The sequence below is a fragment of the Chiloscyllium plagiosum genome, unplaced genomic scaffold, assembly GCF_037043375.1.
Source record: "Chiloscyllium plagiosum isolate Xiang-an unplaced genomic scaffold, Cpla_swu_hap1 HiC_scaffold_23, whole genome shotgun sequence".
In the NCBI taxonomy this organism is placed as follows: domain Eukaryota; kingdom Metazoa; phylum Chordata; class Chondrichthyes; order Orectolobiformes; family Hemiscylliidae; genus Chiloscyllium; species Chiloscyllium plagiosum.
The window spans coordinates 21,871,628-21,890,205 of NW_028270161.1; the positions used below are offsets into that span (position 1 = coordinate 21,871,628).

The 18,578-nt window shown below is 41.7% G+C and overlaps 1 protein-coding gene across 3 annotated transcripts in view; it reads right to left on the minus strand.

The window, feature by feature from the left end:
* The window catches only part of shank3a (SH3 and multiple ankyrin repeat domains 3a), a 1,012,090-nt gene that overhangs the window by 414,489 nt on the left and 579,023 nt on the right, over positions 1–18,578 (minus strand). For all 3 annotated transcript variants that reach the window (XM_087999457.1, XM_043713934.2, XM_087999456.1), the window contains one exon: positions 8,133–8,299. In XM_087999457.1, coding sequence (XP_087855583.1) covers positions 8,133–8,299 — 167 coding nt within the window. The remainder of the gene's footprint in view (positions 1–8,132; positions 8,300–18,578) is intronic.

Consider the following 18,578-nt stretch of genomic DNA (forward strand, 5'->3'; position numbering starts at 1 on the left):
CATTAGTTAGGATCATAACACAACAAATACTATGTGTCAAAGTAAGAATATAAAATAATACTTTTAATGGAGAAAAATATAAAATTCCTGACTGAGGAGTCAACCCCAGTCAAATTGGAATCTATTACCCTAACAACCCTGCTGTCCCTTATTTTATGGACTCAGATGTTTACAGCATAGAAGGAAGATATTTGGTCCATCATGTCCATACGGTTCAACAAAGATGTAAATACACTAACCTTATTTTCCAGCTATTGGAACTTAGTCGTGGAGACTACTAACTGATTATCTAAACATTGCTTTCAGGTAACATGAGTTTCTGACTCAACCACCCTTTCAGGTTTTGAGTTCCAGATTCCCTACACCTGACGATGACATTTTATAAAAGTTCTCTGCAGGTCTCCTCTTGATCTACTATCTCTTGCGTTACATCTATGCTCCTTGGCTACGGACTTCCTTACCAAAGGATAAAACCCAAACTTCTCTAAAATATTGTCTTAACTAAAGTCCCCATGCATGCAAACATTCCCATAAATCTTTTCTGCGCTATTTCCAATGCCTTCCTAAAATAAGTGGACGTACCTGGATGTAAACTCCAGCTGAAGCCAAAGTAATGTTTAATAAAGATTCAGTCTAATTCTCTTGCTTCTGTATTTATGCCTCTATTTAACAAGCCTAGGATCCCATTTGCTTTATTAGCTGCACTTTCAACCTGTCTCATCACAATCAATGATCTGCGCACATTTATCCATAGGTCCTTTTGCTTCAATCCCTACTTGAGGGCTTTTTCATTTTAAACTACTTTTCCTCATGCTTTCTCTCAAAATGTATCAACTTGCAGGTTTCTGCATTAAATTTAAGTAATTAGAGACAGTCCATTGGCGTGTCAATGTCTACTGCTGTGCTCCTCACAAACAGCAATCCTTTCAGATTTTTGTGCAGCCTGAAAATCCTGAAATCCTGTTCTGTAAGTAGGAAATCAACGAGTGTTATTATCGCTAGACTATTTGACCAGAAACCCAAGAAATCTTCGGGGACCTGAGTTCAAATCCTGCCACAGCAGATGGTGGAATTTGAAGTCAGTAAAAAATCTAGAATGAATGACGACCATGAAACTGTTGTTGATTGTCAGAAAAACCCATCTGGTTCACTAATGTCCTTTAGGGAAGGAAACTGTGTCCTTACCCAGTCTGGCCTCCATGTGACTCCAGACCCACAGCAATGTGGTTGACTCTTAACTGCCTTCTTGGCAAAAAATGCTGGCCTATTTAGTGACATCCGCATCCCTTGAATGCATTAAAAAATATCTAGTTAAGTAACATTTATTTTTAAAAGGCCAACGTCCCGTCTAACTTTGTTCTTCTTTACTGCTGGCTTGGCTGAGACCTGCAACTAGGACCTTGCAGTCTGAGTGACTGATGTGGTACAGGTTTGTACTTATTATGAAAGGGTGAAATAGAATGGATAATGGGCACCTGTTTTCCTGAGCAAAGAACTTAATCATTGGCAGAAAAACAAAAGGGAAGTTGAGAATTTTGTTTCCCTTGAGGATGGTGAGAATATTGACATCAATGCCTGAGAATGTGGCTAGGGCTAACTCCCAACGTAATTAAAAAATGATCTGAATATACACTTGAAGTGACCTACGAAGAGTGAGCTGGAAAGTCAGATTGGGCTGAATAACTCTTTTCTGGCTAGCACATACTTGATGGAATGAATGGTATCCTTCTGTGCTGTAAATGTTGTCTTTCTATCTTTTCACACAATCAGCCTTGATATAGGAGCTTTCCTTTAACTCTAAATTTGAAGGGAATAGTATCTCTCACTGAAGAACGCATACTGCGGTCATTTCTAAATTTGCAGAGAATGCAACTCTAAAATGGGACAAATTTATGCAGCCAACTAAATATAAGGAATTCCATTAAAGTCAGTGATGTCTGGAAAGCAGCCACCTCATCCATCATTAACAGCAAGAACCAGCTGAGATCAGGCCGCGGGTGGTGAATTCTAAACACATTGCACTAAGGAGATTCCTACAGTCACACTGAGGTTTAACAATTTAAATAACCCTGATATACCTCACGGACCTCAGCCTGATAAATTAGACACACCTCACACTAACACTGATATCTCGTAATTTCCTCAGTAACACTGTTCAATAAATCCCACAGTTTTCACTGTAGCACTCTGAAGTACACCCTTACAGTGACACACTGATATTGCACTCCCTGCTAATGCCAGAATATTTGTCCTGGTTGAAATAAGCAGAACACTAATGCTGCTGGAGACATTCAATCTACTCACTTAAACTGTATTATACTTTGGGCAGATGAATCATTCATAAGTATATAAATGAATCAATGCTTACAGCAGAGATGCTTCAAAAGGTTAATTAAAACTGAGCAGGACAGCTGACAGATATGGACTTGCAACTGCTCTGAATATCTAAACAGCAAAACATTAAGGATTGTGCAGTCCGTGTATGGGACACAAACTAAATGGGCCAGTCGGTGGAAAGTACAATGGTGTGATTAAGTGTTAAATAACTGAGTCAGTAACGTTAAAAGAAACTATGAGGTGAATGTTATCATTCTGTGGTTTTAACTCAATTGGTGGCAAGGTATCTTTGCACCTATCATTGAGATTACTTTCTGGAGGGGAGTACAGTGTTTGCGTGTTTGAGGGGGTGGGGTGGCATCAGCATGGCAGGTGAACAGTGATACAAGATGGTGGTGTGTAAAGTAGATGAAATAGAGGAGTCTCAGAAGAAGTTGAGTATGGAGTTGCTGGACACGGGAAGATGGTGAGCAGATCTTGTCTTTTCTTCAAGCTCCAGCTACCTCTAACATTCCTAGGCTTTGCTGGTTCGCTCCTTGTAAATGTTTGGTGGGGCTACTGGTGAGGATGACATAAAGCTGATGTGTTATTGTGATGGAGTCACTGGATTAGTAATTCTGTGACCTGGATTATTAATCCAGAGAGAGAAAACTTAAATTTACTGTGGCAGGTTGAGAATCTAAATTCAGATTAAATGATTTCTGAAAAATCTGATAAAAAGAGACTCTATCAGTTTATGAAGCTGTCAAGTTTGTTGTAAAAATGCAACTAGTTCACAAAAATTCTTTCTAGAAAGAAAGCTGCTTTCTGTACTTCTGTGTGCATGTAACTTGAATAATCTGTAAGATTATAAGGGTCATGCTCAGGAACAAAACAACTTTATACATGGGGATAAACATTCAGGAAAATGTGTGGTTGTTTTTTTTGACATGATGAACAGAAAAACAGAATTAACTTAAATAGATAGTTACTAAATAATGCTGTAATATGGAATGATATTGATATCCTTGTACATGAACCATAAAAGGGTAGCATGTAGATTTAAAAGCAATTAGGAAGGCAATGGAATTTCTTTCTGCAGAAGATCATTTGTCCGTGGCATCCCTTTCTTAGATATCAGTGGAGGCTGGGTAATTGAGTATACTCAAGGCTGAATTAGACGGTGTTTTACTCTATCTGGGAATCCAGGGTTATTGGGACTGGCAGGGGCTTGGAGAATGAGGAGATGCCTTACTTCTAACTTATTTGTTCTGAATTTATAATTCTATGCTGATTTACAGCATCTTTGTTTTACACTGAACACTTAAGGGACTTTGAAGACCTCACATTTTTGATAGGCAATATGAGACACCCACTTTGAAACTAGTTATCCAACTGCAACACATCAAGCTGCTTCTTTGATTACCAGGGTCCCAAATATTCTGATGCAGAGACAGAGGGAAACTGATAGAAGTTCCCTGCTGGGTCGCACCACCACCATGAGCAGAGATTTTTCCCTCATGACATATTCCTAGTTCAACTTAGTGCTAACCTGCAAATCATTATGATGCAAACTTTAGTAAGGACAAAGTACCTGGTCAACTCCCACAGCTAAATAAGACGGTAGAGAGGTTTCCAGATATGTGTTTTATGCTTCAATTATTAATCTGCAGGCGTCTACCTATTAGGCAATCTGATATCACTGGGAATATCAGCATTTATCGCAAATTCCAAATTGCCGATATAATTTTTGTGCTCCTGTTTGATTCGTGATAGTTATTTGATACAAATGTGTGTCTTGCTTTGCCTTTTCACAGGACAATAATAAGTCAAGCACTTTGTTGTGGAGTTTACCTACAAGAATACTCAGATTCCTTCCCTAAAAAGACAAGGTGGACCAGTTGGGATTTTACAACTATCCAGCGACTTCATGGCCGTGTTTACTATTCCCTGATTTTATTGCGGTCTCCAAAAATTGAATTCAAGTTTTACTTGAATGTAGAGATTTAAAATGACCTACTCTGGATTGTTAGTCCGGTAGCATATCACAAAATAAACGTATGAGTCTGTTTTTGAGTGTCAGGCTCCCCCAAAAAATGCCAAACTGCTAATGAAATTAACACATTTAAAATTCACAATAAATTGGATAAGGATCAAAATTTTCATTGTAGGCTAAGATTCCTCAGTATAGTGAATTGCTTTTTGGCTGTAGATCCTAGGATGAATGACTACAGATGGTGGATTCCACTTGCGTCAATACTATTCCCAATTTTATTTGAAAATATCTTCTATATTGCCTCAAGAGCCAGAGATTTTCTGTATGCAAATTTTGAACACCCAATGGTATACAATATCATAGAATTCCCAAAAGTCAAAATGGAGGAAATGGCTTCCATGACTTCAAGGCCTTGTTACTGTGGCAAGATTACTGTGAAATTTCAACAAGCTGTGTGTCAGGAGTCAATAGAGCAAGCAGAAACTTTCCAGAGCCCAGAATTGCCTGAAACTTTGAATTTACTCATAGATCCATGCTAGGATCTGAGAGTCAGTCTTGCTATGCTCACAGTGCTTAGGCAGTCTATCTTTTTGCATTTCATCAATACTGCAATGTCTACAGTTTTATGTATTGTAATCTTCAGATGTTATGGTTATCAATACAGTAGCAATAGAAATTATTTTGCAATATAAAGTATATTAACATTCTGAAATTTAACTTATAAGATGTCAAGCAAGCAGCCAGATTTAATCTGTATTTCACAGTACATATAGAAAGAACTGTTCTCAAGATGCTTTTAAGATAATGGAATACATTATGAAATGCATTCACTACTGTAATGTACAGAAGCATGAATGTCAATTTACACACAGTAAAGCTCCACAAACAGCAAGAATCAGGTCACCACTGCAGTAGGATTGGTTGAAGGATAAATACTGGTTAGGGCATCAGGAAGAAGTTCCCATTGTTTTTCAAATAAAGCCCTGGTATCTTTTAAAACCATTTGAGTGCTCAGGTTGGACACCAAGTTTTAATATCTCATCCAAATGTTAAGCCCTCTATAAAGCTTCTCTAAGTAAATGCAAATTGTGGTTATATCTGCATTGCATTAGCACCTTTATGCTATTATAATCACCTCCTGCTGATGCTGACTCTGTAGCACAACAATTGGTGACCTTCTGCCTGAATCAGTCACTCCAGGGTATCCTTTACATGAATGACATAAACTCCTCAATTAAATTTCACCTGTAACTTACTGACAGCCACATATGTTTTGTGTTTATAATCCAACGTAACTCCTCTATTAGATTTCAGGCTGCAGCTCAGTCCCAGGTATTCATTATTTTACAAATAAATCACTCAACCTTTTGATTAGAACCTTCAGTCCAAGACATCCATTGTCATGCAAATAAACTAGCCCAACCCTTGATCAGATTCCAGGCATTCATTCACATCCAATCATGTATTATTAGATTCCAGCCCACATAATTCTGCAATTCTGCTTCCAAACTCTGAAGTTCTGTGCTAATTTAACTTATGTTGGGGATGTGTTAAAGCTGGTGCCATTTGCCAAACACCTACATTACTAGGTAGGGGAAAATAACAGCCAGGTTTTTCTCACCTGGCAAAGTAAATCATTTTTACATGGTAGATGAGGATGTATAATGACCTTCATGATCAATAACCAACCAAGCCTCTCAGTTTAGACTTCACCAGGTAGGCCAGTTAGGAGATTGCCAAGACAGAAAAAAGCAATAACTGACAGAGATAGAAATAGAGAAACCGAAAGCTCAAGATAAATGAGAATTAGAAACAGTATTATGGTCTGAGATAGAGCTGCACAAAATCAGAAATCCAAAGGTGATTAAAGGCACAAGGTGAGTGTGAAACAGCAACATCAAGTGTGAATGAAAGAATTTGGGGATGTTGGGGGTGGGGGGAAGGTAAAGTGGGACAAACTGAAGAGCTGGGAAAAGAAAGGCAACAGAAAAAGTAAAAGGTGAAACAGAAAGAAACATTTAAACAACGATATTTTGATTGTTTATTTTAGTTATGCTTAAGAAGGTTCCATGTCTTCAGTTGGTATCCATAGTTCTTGGGGTTGGAAGTGTTTCAGGCATGTATTCCTGATGAAGGGCTTTTGCCCGAAATGTCGATTTTACTGCTCCTCAGATGCTGCCTGAACTGCTGTGCTTTTCCAGCACCACTCTAATCTAGAATTTGGTTTCCAGCATCTCTAGTCATTGCTTTTACCTAGTGTTTCAGGCAATCCAGTTACTGTTTTGCAGTGATTAAAAGAGTCTTAGAAAGCTCCTAGCAGTTGTATAGTATGTTTAAGGATCATAGTCACTTCATTGTTGGATAGTGCAACATGAATGACCTCTAATTTATAGTATGAGTGGAGTCTTAAGTGCAAAGCTGTATCTGAGAGTATTCCCATGAATCTGTATACAGGCAGTGCATATCCTCAGCTAATCCTTCACAGTTACACAGCATCAGAACCCCTCCACACACAAATCTAAGCAATCATCTGTAAGATCTGTGAAGATGTTAATGCAAGCCCCTGTCATGTAAGACAAAATGGTGAGTGATCAGTTGATATTCTCCCAATGTGATTGAGGTAAGGTCAAAGATCCCATCAAAACAATTGGACTTCAAGGGGTTTGCTGAGACCCTCTGTTATACAACAGATAATTGCAAGAGTGTAATCAAATGAACTTGGCTACTATGTAACTGCAAGAGGTGGACTGAGACCTTTTATGTTTCCACAACATTGGAAGGAGTTAAGGAACAAGAACCCATCACAGAGAGGATGTCAATAAATGAACAAGATGGACAATGAGCCGGCAGCTTCAACAAAGAAAATTAAACACTTTTTGTTCCTCACACTTTCTTGACATTACCAGCTGAAAACAAATACTCCAACCAGAAGGCGAGGAAAATAGAACAGCCACATCTTAGTCTTTTTCAACTAGAGTCATAGTTTAGAAAACAGAGTTAGCTTCTGACAAGTCTATTGCTGCAACTCGAAGGGATGAACACTGCAAGTGGCAGTATCCTGGGTCTGAGAACAAGTTATACATGACCAGGCTCTCACTCTGTACATCACTCTTTCTCTCCCTCTCTCCCACACACACAGGCACAGGCACAGACACACACAAGGAGAGGAACATGGTAGAACAGGGCTTCAAATTTTGAAACTTGGTACCAATTGCTGTGAAATTAAATGATTAGGTGGGGAGACAATGGAGAGAAAACTTGGTAGAAGAAAACAGCACATTTACCTTTGCCATGAGAGCGGACCTCTGCATGTGGCATGTAAGGATGATGCAGAAATGGAAAATAAATAAATACATATTGGCCGAGAAATGGAGCTGGTAAGTTATACGTGAATTGAATCTGATTCCAGAATTGTGTTCTTCGTGCAACTGAGTTATCATTTAGAGCTGGGCGAACATGCAGAGTCTCGGGAAGGAATGGGCATCATGCAGAAGGAATGAGTGCGAGTGTTCAGTAGCATCGAAAAGGGACAGATGGCGGGAAGGGAGAAATGAGAGGCGGATGGAAAGAGGTGTTTCAGCACCATGGAGAAGGCATAGACCGGGGCCGTTCATTCATTTCAGCACCATGGAGAGGGAACAGTTAGAGTGTTCAGGAGTACATCCCGCCTCGGAGATGAAATGGTGCAAAGGAGAGAGAAGTGAGTTCTGAAAGAGTGAAATACAGACGGGAAGAGAGAATTAGTGTGGGCGATGGTGAGGTACACAGAGATTGGGTGAGATGGGTGGTTCAGCTCTCGGATATGGGGCTCCGCACTGACCTTTAACTCGCTCCCCTCGGTGCAGCAGGATCTCACCCTCTCCCTGGGGCTGGTAGGGCTTCACCACGATGAAGGTCCGTCCCGGAACCGCACTGTACAGTTTGCGCTTGGGTCCTCTGTGTACAGGAGCTGGGGTCGTGCTCGGTTCGGCGCTCACGGTGCTCGGGCTGTAAACAAAAACATAGGTGACAGTAGTTCTCCCAGAGCCGGGTCCGGGACCGGGGGGTGTCCCCTCCCGCATGCTGCCCGGGATTGGGGACGGCTGGGGACGGGCGGTGCTGAGGGGAATGACAGTGGCTTCAGTGCACTCGGCCTCTCCCGGCCGGGGCTGGGCTCGGGCAGCCGCCCGGCTCCGCTAACATCGCTAGTCCGAGGAGGGCGCTGATGTCGCCGGCCGCAGCCAGGGCTGCGGCATCCTCCCCCGGCCCCGGGAGCTCCTCACATGTCAGCGGCTGAATCCGAGCTCCGGCTCACTCACTCACTCACTCACTCCCGGGCTGGAAACCAAACTAACGCCTCAGACCGCCCCATCCGCTCACACCGAGCCCGCCCCCCTCTCACTGGGAATGACCTCGCTCCTAGCCCCACCCAGGGCAGCCCTGCTCCGCTCCCGCCCCTTTACCGGCTATCCCCCCCCCCTTACATCCACAGGTAACCCTCCCCTGCACAGGCCACTCCCTTCACGCAGGGTTATGTTATCTCTCCTCTCCAATCCTTTTCCTTTTCTACAACCTTTCATCTCCTGCCTCTCCCCGCCCTCATCCTATCCAGCCCAAGTTCAGGAAACGGGATTTTTGTTAAAAATATGTCAAATCTTGCAAAGCCTGCTACTTCTAGCTAAGATCTTCTTGGAAAGAGTATCTAAAGTCGAAACTATTTCTTTAGAAAGGATACAAAAATGCATTTTGTTTCTTTGAAAGAGAATCGAACAAACTGAATTTTTAAAGATCAATCTGTTTGAGAGACTTCCTCACTAGATCAGTCGTAAATAGTGAGACTCTGTCCAAGGTGAGGATACCTCTCTCAAAAGACACAGAGTCTCTATAATGATTTTTAAATTTTACTGGGGTGTCAAAGTGTCTGAGTGGAGTTTGCACATTCTCCCCATGTCTGTGGGGGTTTCCTGTGGGTACTCAGGTTTCCTCCCACAGTCCAAAGATGTGCAGGTTAGATGGATTGGCCATGCTAAATTGCCCATAGGGTCCAGGGACATGCAGACTAGGTGGAGTAGCCATGAGAAATACAGAATGAAGGCATAGGGTAGGTGGGTCTGGGTGGGATGCTCTTCAGAGGATTGGTGTGGACTCAATGGGCTGAATGGCCTGGCTCTGTACTGTGGGGATTCTATGATACTAGATTTCCCTGGAGCTGCATTTTGAAATAGACAAGGTGGATCACACAACTTTTTTCCAATCTGGGCCGTAAGTCATTTCCATGCAATGTTCAAAATTTCTCCAGTTCTCTTCAAGGTGAAGACCTCAATTTCCTTTTGCAAAGGGAAAATAGTTTGGTGACTATACTGGTTTGATAGCTGCACAACTAGCATTGAATGACATGTACAGGACCTTTATCGAGAAGTCTTTGTGGCATTCTTTACCAAAGTACAGCTACTAAGTTTTATTTAAAGGCTTATTAATGAGAACATTAATCCTTATCCATTAAGCTAAATATTTACTATCAGTGTACACCAGGTGTAACATCTAAAAGACTAACTAAAACATTTTTCAAACTTTCTACAGTAATACTTCTCACAATGGTGACTTCTACTACTTGGGGGGGGTGGGGGGTGGGGAAGAAAAGCAGCAAAGGTCTGATGTCATGATAGGTATATTTATATGTAAATTTAACTTTTAAAATTTGTATTATAAAATAAATGCAAATAGGTGTTGATTACTTTCCTTTTCAAAAGAGGATCAGGGAATCCTTGGGAACAATAATCTAAATCCAGCATTTTGTCAGCAAATAGGTGTTAATAGGAAATGTTTATACTGTTGGATTTATGACAGATAGAGTAAACATGTAAGAATATTAGCTTTGTTTTCAGTTCAGAAGAATCTAGGATGAACAAGATGTTTTAAAAATCAGTTCATATTATATTTAATTTAGAAGCATGTTTAGTTTCTCTCCTTAAAGAAAGATCCGAGCAGCTCAGTGGAGAAAACACTTCAGCAAACAGAAAGAATTCGTGAAATTTCCAAGACAGGGGAGCTTGCTTAAAAATCTGTAGGTTATTGGAATTCAGACAGTTTAGTCTCTTAGAATTGTGAAGAGTTCATATTGGAAGATTTGGAAGGAACTGCCTTCACAGTCCATGGGAAAGGGCTTAAAGAATCACATAAGTATAAGCTGGAAGAGTTGAGATAAGGAGTACAATTTATCTGGATTTGAGTTTCTATAATAGACATTGTCAGGAAATGTTTAGAAACTTTGTTTTGATGTGTTGTTTAAATCTAGTTAACGCTCCTTTATATTTAGATAGTTTGGTTTGTTTATATCTCCTTTTTTAATAAGTATCCATTCAGCCACTAAAGAACATCTACACTTTTGTGTGAATGTGTCTTGGTGACTAACCACCAAGTTAACTAACTAAACCAAGAAAAACATCAAGCCAGATTTCATTCTGTCATCTGTCTCATCCAGCAGTATTATCAGCTGGGATCACAGCAATGGGAACACCACCATCTCCAAGTTCTCCTCCAGAATCCTCATGATCTTGACTTTTAGATTAGATTCTCTACAGTGTGGAAACAGGCCCTTCGCCCCAACAAGTTCACATCGCCCCTCCGAAGAGAAACCCACCCAAACCCATTTCCCTCTGACTAACGCACCTTACACTGGGCAATTTAGCATGGCCAATTCACCTGACCTGCACATCTTTGGATTGTGGGAGGAAACTGGAGCACATGAAGGAAACCCACGCAGACACGGGGAGAATGTGCAAACTTCACACAGACAGATGGGAATCGAACCCAGGACCCTGGCGCTGTGAGGCAGCAGTGCTAACCACTGAGCCACTGTGCCGCCCCAGTAATATGGAGGAGCTGGTGTTGGACTGGGGTGGACAAAGTTTAAAAATCACATAACACCAGGTTATAGTCCAACAGGTTTATTTGCAGCACTGTTCCTTCATCAGGTAACTGTCAGCAGGATCATAAGACACAGAATTTATAGCAAAAAATTACAGTGTCATACAGCTGAAATGATATATTGAACAAACCTAGATTGCTTTTTAGATTAGATTAGATTACTTACAGTGTAGAAACAGGCCCTTCGGCCCAACAAGTCCACACCGACCTGCCGAAGCGCAACCCACCCATACCCCTACATTTACCCCTTTAACCTAACACTACAGGCAATTTAACATGGCCAATTCACCTGACCCGCACATCTTTGGACTGTGGGAGGAAACCGGATCACCCGGAGGAAACCCACGCAGACACGGGGAGAATGTGCAAACTCCACACAGTCAGTCGCCTGAGTCAGGAATTGAACCCGGGTCTCTGGCACTGTGAGGCAGCAGTGCTAACCACTGTGCCACCGTGCTGCCCACGTGCTGTTAAGTCTTTCAACTTTTAGAATAGGTTCGTTAATATGTAAATCCCAGGACTTCTTTTAAATCACATTCTCGAGATAACTTAAGGTTTTATTAAAAATAAAGTGACATCTCAGCTCAGATAATGCATTAAATATGTGAGGTTAGAGCCTGTCTGTATCCTAATATTGAGTCAGGCTGGTTCTACTTAGAAAGACTTGACAGCAATCTAGGTTTGTTCAATATATCATTTCAGCTGTATGCCACTGTAATCTTTTGCTATAAATTCTGTATCTTATGATCCTGCTCCACTGCTACCTGATGAAGGAGCAACGCTCTGAAAGCTAGTGCTTCCATTTAAACCTGTTGGACTATAACATGGTGTTGAGTGATTTTTAAATTATCTTGATTTAGGCATTTATTGTTACTTTTTCACAGTTGCTGGATCAAGATCTTAGAATCTATCAGCAAACAAGGGTGTCAGCACCTTCATTACATACACCACAGCAATTCAAGAAGGTCCACCATCACTTTTTCTAGAGCATCTAGAGATGGATAATAAATGCCAGCCTTATTAGTGTTACTCACATCTAGACACAAAACATATATTAAAAAGAATAGCTGTTACATTATAAGTGACTTTGAGAGGCGCCCAATCTTGTTCTCACCGGACATTCAGAGTCAAGTTCATTGCAAGAAATCAAGATTTGGAACCCTGTTTGATTTCCCCTGAGTCACATGCACTAAGGACTAGTGCAAAATGACAGTCATACAGCATTCTCCAATCTAAACAGTCAGACCTGGCAGGCAGTACTATTTGCAAGAGTCTGTTTTCTTGTTTGCAAATGGGCAAATAGGCACCATCTGGACTGTGACTGCCTCAGTGGAATATGAAGCATAATTTACAAAGCTTATCGGCCAAGGCACCAAATCTCCCTCAGTGAAATGCAATGCAGAGAACACTTGAAGCATGTAAATATCTGAAGTACTGTTCAGGATATGCCTGCTCCTGAGGATGTTCGAAAAGGAGCAACAAATATGTTTTTAGGAATAAACGCTTAAAAGTTTATGCAAAAACATTGAGCTGTTTGAACTGATTTTCTTTGAGAAAGGGACTTCGTGAAAAATTATAATCAAAGATCATCTTGCATTTATACTTCAGGGTGTTCAGAAATGCTTTGGAACTAAGCATTTTGGAATGCAATAACTGTTGCACTGTAAGAAATGAGGCAACCAACTGTGCACAGCAAGGTCACCATCAATAGCAATGACATAATGATGAGAGAATCTGTTTTCATGATTATTGATTGAGAAATGTGTATTTACCACAAAATCAAAATTTTTTCAAAATACTTCAGTATTACCTTTTAGAAAAACCTGAGAGATCATACCTAGTCTTGTTTTAATGTCTCATCTGAAAGACACCTGTGACACCAAGACAAAGTAAAGTAGATCCAGATTTGAGACTTTGCCTGGACTAAATTGCTGATCTTAGCCAGGGTGAGAGGGAACCTCAGTACTTTTGGTGCAAGGAGGAGAGAAAATGGAAAAATCCCTGGCATAATGTGTCAAGACTATTCTTCCAGTGCAGTGGAAATTTGAGGGGAGACATTAGGAAGGATAGAGTTGGGGTAAGAAGGGAAGCTAAGGGGAACACTTTAATCAAAAAGGAGAATGGAGATTTGCAATGATTCCGAGGGAATGACTTTAACAGAAACAATATGGATGAGGTCAAGACAACTCGATGTAGAAATGTTCCCCGCAGGCTACAGGACCCTGATGTTTGGATCAAATGGTGGTCAGAAACATGGTCTTGTGCTGGGAATTTTCACCAAACTGTGATTTTCCCTAAATTAATTAACGCAGAGGGCAGACCCCATGGCCAATTAAGGACAATAGCCAAGAGGAGGCCCTCCAGCATTAAAGAAACAGTAGACTTCAAGGTGGAGGGGTTGATCTCTGAATCCACTTGGTGCCTGGAGGTTAATTGATAAGGTCCAGTTGGCCTCTGATATTTGGTCTTTGAACAGCCTTATTGGCTGCATGAGGCGTGTGGACAGATAGCCCCTGTACCTCCATCCAGGATGGGATGGTACTGGGAATCCAGGGGTTTCTAGCTGATGGAACAAATTTCCAAGTCTGCCTGCCTCCATGCTCTCCCTCACTGCAGCTAGAAATTCAGCCTGATGTGTTTCTATGGAGAGTATGAAGGGTGTTGCGAGTTATGGCAAAAAAGTGATGGGGCGCGGTGTTGAAGTCCATTTTGAGAAGGTAAAGCAGGTACGATTAAGCTGTGTGTTCAGAAGGTGGGTGGGGAGCTGAGGGATTTAGTGAGCAATTTTTTGAAGATTAAATTCAGGTTGGGTCTCCCCTCTCATCTGCATGGAAAAGATCACACGACATGATTTTGAAAATTAGTGGTTATCCTTTGTCATGACCAATTTATATTTCTCAACCAATGTCACAAGCATTGCATATGTAATCATTTATCACATTATTGTTTGTGGAGCCTGGATGTGCATAAATAGATTGCAATTTATCCTTTATTACAATGTGTACATTTTACAAAGTATTCAATCTTCCGTAAAGCGCTTTGGAAAGACCCTGAAGTTGTGAAAGGTACTTGAGCTATAGAGAGAGACTGAACAGGCTGGGGCTGTTTTCCCGGAGCGTCGGAGGCTGAGGGGTGACCTTATAGAGGTTTACAAAACTATGAGGGGCATGGATAGGATAAATAGACAAGTCTTTTCCCTGGGGTTGGGGAGTCCAGAACTAGAGGATATAGGTTTAGAGTGAGAAAGGAAAGATATAAAAGATACCTAAGGGGCAACTTTTTCACGCAGAGCGTGGTACATGTATGGAATGAGCTGCCAGAGGAAGTGGTAGAGGCTGGTACAATTACAACATTAAAAGGCATTTGGACGGGTATATGAATAGGAAGGGTTCGGAAGGATATGGGCTGGGTGCTGGCAAGTGGGACTAGATTGGGTTGGGATATCTGGTCGGCATGGACGGGTTGGACCAAAGGGTCTGTTTCTATGCTGTACATCTCTATGACTCTATAAATTAAACATTTGTTTCTTCTAAGCAATATGCAAATAGGTGACATAATAATCAGGGATTAGCTATTATCAACTACTATGGTGCCTTTTTCACTGGCTTCACCTGATTTGTTATATCACCCTAATACAACCCCTATTCATCTGATGACAACCGGGGACCCTCAGTTGCAACTACAATGATACTTGCCTATTCAACTAAACATGGAGTACCGTATTAGTAAATCAATGACCTATACATGATGGTATTCAAGAAGGCTAAAGTAATGGGGTAATGTCATAAGACAGACTATTAACCCAGAACCCAGGCAAATGCTCTGGGAAACAGTTCAAGCCCCAACACTGCAGTTGCAGGAATTTAAATTCAATAAATAAAACAAATGTGGAATGTCTCAATGAAATATGGATCTGTTGTGATTAAAAACCCATCTGGTTCAGTTATACCACCTGGGAAGGAAATCAATCATTGTTAACTGATCTGGCTTACATGTCAGCATAGCAGTCAACTCATGAACACCCTTTGAAATGGCCCAGTAAGATCCTCAGCTATTGTGATCACAACAAAGTTTAAAAAGGAATGAAACTGGACAGACAACCCAGCGTTAACCTAGATACCAGAAACAACACCAGCAGGCCCTGGCGAGCCTGCAAAATGATCCTTAGTAACAGCTGAAAGGAGATGGGGGCTGTGCCAAAATTGGAAGCCAATACACCATCTATATCAAGCCACAGTCTGACACAGATGTACTCTCAGATCATACCTTATACACAATGTCTTAGACAACGCCATCATCATCATTGGGTACATCCTGCCCCACCAACAGCGACAACAAAACAGTGGAATACAATCAGGATGGAATTGCTGTGGAATCACCACTGACTTCTGACCATGCGAAGATTCAATGACATCAAATTAAAAATGAGCAAGGACAACACCCATCACTTGTTGATTACCACCGACCACACAACCTCCTTCACCTGATGAATCAGTATTTCCCTGTATACAACACCACTTGGAGGAAGTACTCAGGGTGGCAAGGGCACAGGATTTACCTCTTGGTGGAGGTGGGGGGGGGGGGGGGGGGGGGCTTCAATGTCCATCATCAGGAGTGGCACAGCAACACCACTGGTCGAGCTGTTCAAGCCTTGATCGTGACAGCTGCCAGACTGGGGTAATGACAGGCAGTGAGGGAAAAGTCTACTTGACCTCACCTTCATCAGTTGACTTGCCAAGAATGCATCTGTCCCTGACAGTATCAGGAAGGCTGACCATGAGCTGTTTTTGTGAGAAGTTCTGTTTAGAAGTTGTGTTGAGTGTTGTGATCACCAAATAAAGTAGATTTGGAAAAGATCGTGCAATCCATGAGGTGCAGTGGGCCATCAGCAACAGTAGAATTCTACTCTGATGCAATCTACAACATCATGGCCCCAACTCATCCCTCACTCTCCCATTACCGTCAAGCCAGGAAATCTACCCTGGTTCAATGGAGAGTGCAAGAGGGCATGCCAGGAGCAGCACTAGGCATAGCAGAAAAATGAGGTGTCAACTTGGTGAAGCTACAACAAAAGATTAGCTGTGTGCCAAACAGCAGAAGCAGATTGTCAGAGAGAGCTAAGCAATCCCACAATCAGCTGATCAGGTCTCAGCTCTACTGCCCTGCCACATCCAGCCATAAATGTGGTAGACAATGAAACAACATGCTGGAGGATGGTCCACAAATATCCCCCTCCTCAATGATAGGGGAGCCCTGCATATCAGGGCAACCTATAAGGCTGGAGTTATACCTGCTGCAAAGGAAGATGGTTGAAGCTGTTGGAGGTCAGTTATCTTAGTCCTAGGTCATCTCTGCAGTTCCTCAGATTATATATTTCCTAATCAATTTGTTTGGAGATGTTATTACAAACTCTGGAGCAGCTGGGACCTGAATCCAGGCAGTTTCTCAGGATAGGGCTCTGGGATCAACCAACCTCAGCTGTTTCCTGATTTCTCTGTTCACTGCTCACTATCATTTGATTCACAGTCTTGTCATCTTCTCATAGATGCTGCTTTCTGAGTTGAAATTACTGTTTACTAAACAATAGTATCGAAAACAATAGCAATGAAAAGATCCATTTATCTGTCAAGCCTATTCCACATCACTGTACATTATAATATAGATACTTGCTAAACATCTGGAAATCACTAGTGAAAAAAACAGATAAAATCACAAGGCAAAATTGTTTTCCACGGGTGTTTAAAACTAATCCAAAATCAGTAATTAATATTATTAGGTGTATAGGTCTTGTACAAGGTCATTTTTGCCCTAGAAACTGATGTCTATGTTGGACGGCGAAGTCTTCTGCACTTTCACTCAATTCTTGCACTGCTCCCTAGCTACTCATTCTTCATCATCTTCCTTTTGTACAAACTTAAGCCACCCTAAGGGTGACTGGAACAAAATACAAAAATGATTCAGTTGTTTTTTAATGCATTCATGGGATGTGGGCATTGCTAGCTGGGCCAGCTTTTATTGCCCATTTGAGGATGTCTTTGAGAAGGTGATGTTGAACCTCCTTCCTGCATTACTGCAGAGCACATGCTGTAGATAGAGATCACAATGCCATGAGGGAGAGAGTTTCAAGTTTTGGATCAAATGGTGACAATATATTTCCAAGTCAAGATGGTGAGCGGCTTGTGGGAAACTTGCAGGTGGAGTGTAACAGCCTGCGGTAGTCGCATCATGTCGGAGTTGAACAGAGTCATACATGTCTGCGAGAGACCGCCAATGATGATGATGACTGGGCAGGTTATTGCTGATCAGGTGCTGCTGGATAGCACTATTGATGACACCTTCCATCACACTCTTGACCTCTGACATGTAACTGATTGGAAGGCTTTGGGGAGACAGGAGGTGAATTATTTGCTGCAGTATTCCTAGCCTCTGACTTGCTCTTGTAGTCACTGCATTTTTCTGTCTTGTCTAGGTCAGTTTCAAGCCAATGACTGTAATGGGCTCAGGAGCTAAGTGGCCTTGGCATCACTGAGCAAGTTATTGCTGAACAGGTGCTGCCTGATAGCACTGATGATTGGGCTAGACTGAGGGGCTGGTAAATGGTTGGATTGGAGTTTTCCTGCTTTTTGTGTACAAGATATACCTGGGAAATTTTCCATGTTGTTGACTAGTTTCCAGTGTTGCAGCTGTACTGGAACAGCCTTGCTGGGCTGCGACAAAATATGGAGTAGAAGATTGCAGCACAATTTCTGAAATGTTGTCAGGGCCCCTAGCCTTTGCAATGTTCCGAGACTCCAACCATTCAGTGTCATAGAGTTGTGCAGCACAGAAACAGACCCTTCAGACCAACTTATCCATGCCGACCAGATATCCTAACCTAATCTAGTCCCATTTGCCAGCAGTTGGCTCATATCACTCTAAACATTTCCTATTCCCATCCAGATACCTCTCAAGTGTTGTAATTGTACCAGCCTCCACCACTTCCTCTGGCAGCTCGTTCCATATATGCACCACCCTCTGCCTTAAAAATTCTCTTTTATTTCTTTCTCCTCCCACTTCAAACCCATGCCCTCTTGTTTTGGACTCCCCTACCCTGGGTAAAAAGACTTTAACTATTCATCCTATCCATGCCCCTTTTGATTTTATAAATCTCTAAAAGGCTACCCCTTAGCCTCTGATGGTCCAGGGAAAATAGCCCCAGCCTGTTCATCCTCTTTCCTACAGCTCAAACCCTTCAACCCTGGCAACATCCTTGCAAACCTTTTCTGAACCCTTTCTAGTTTAACAATATTTTTCCTTTAACAGGGAGACCAGAATTGAACGCAGTATTCCAAATGTTGCTGAACCAATGTCCTGTACAGCC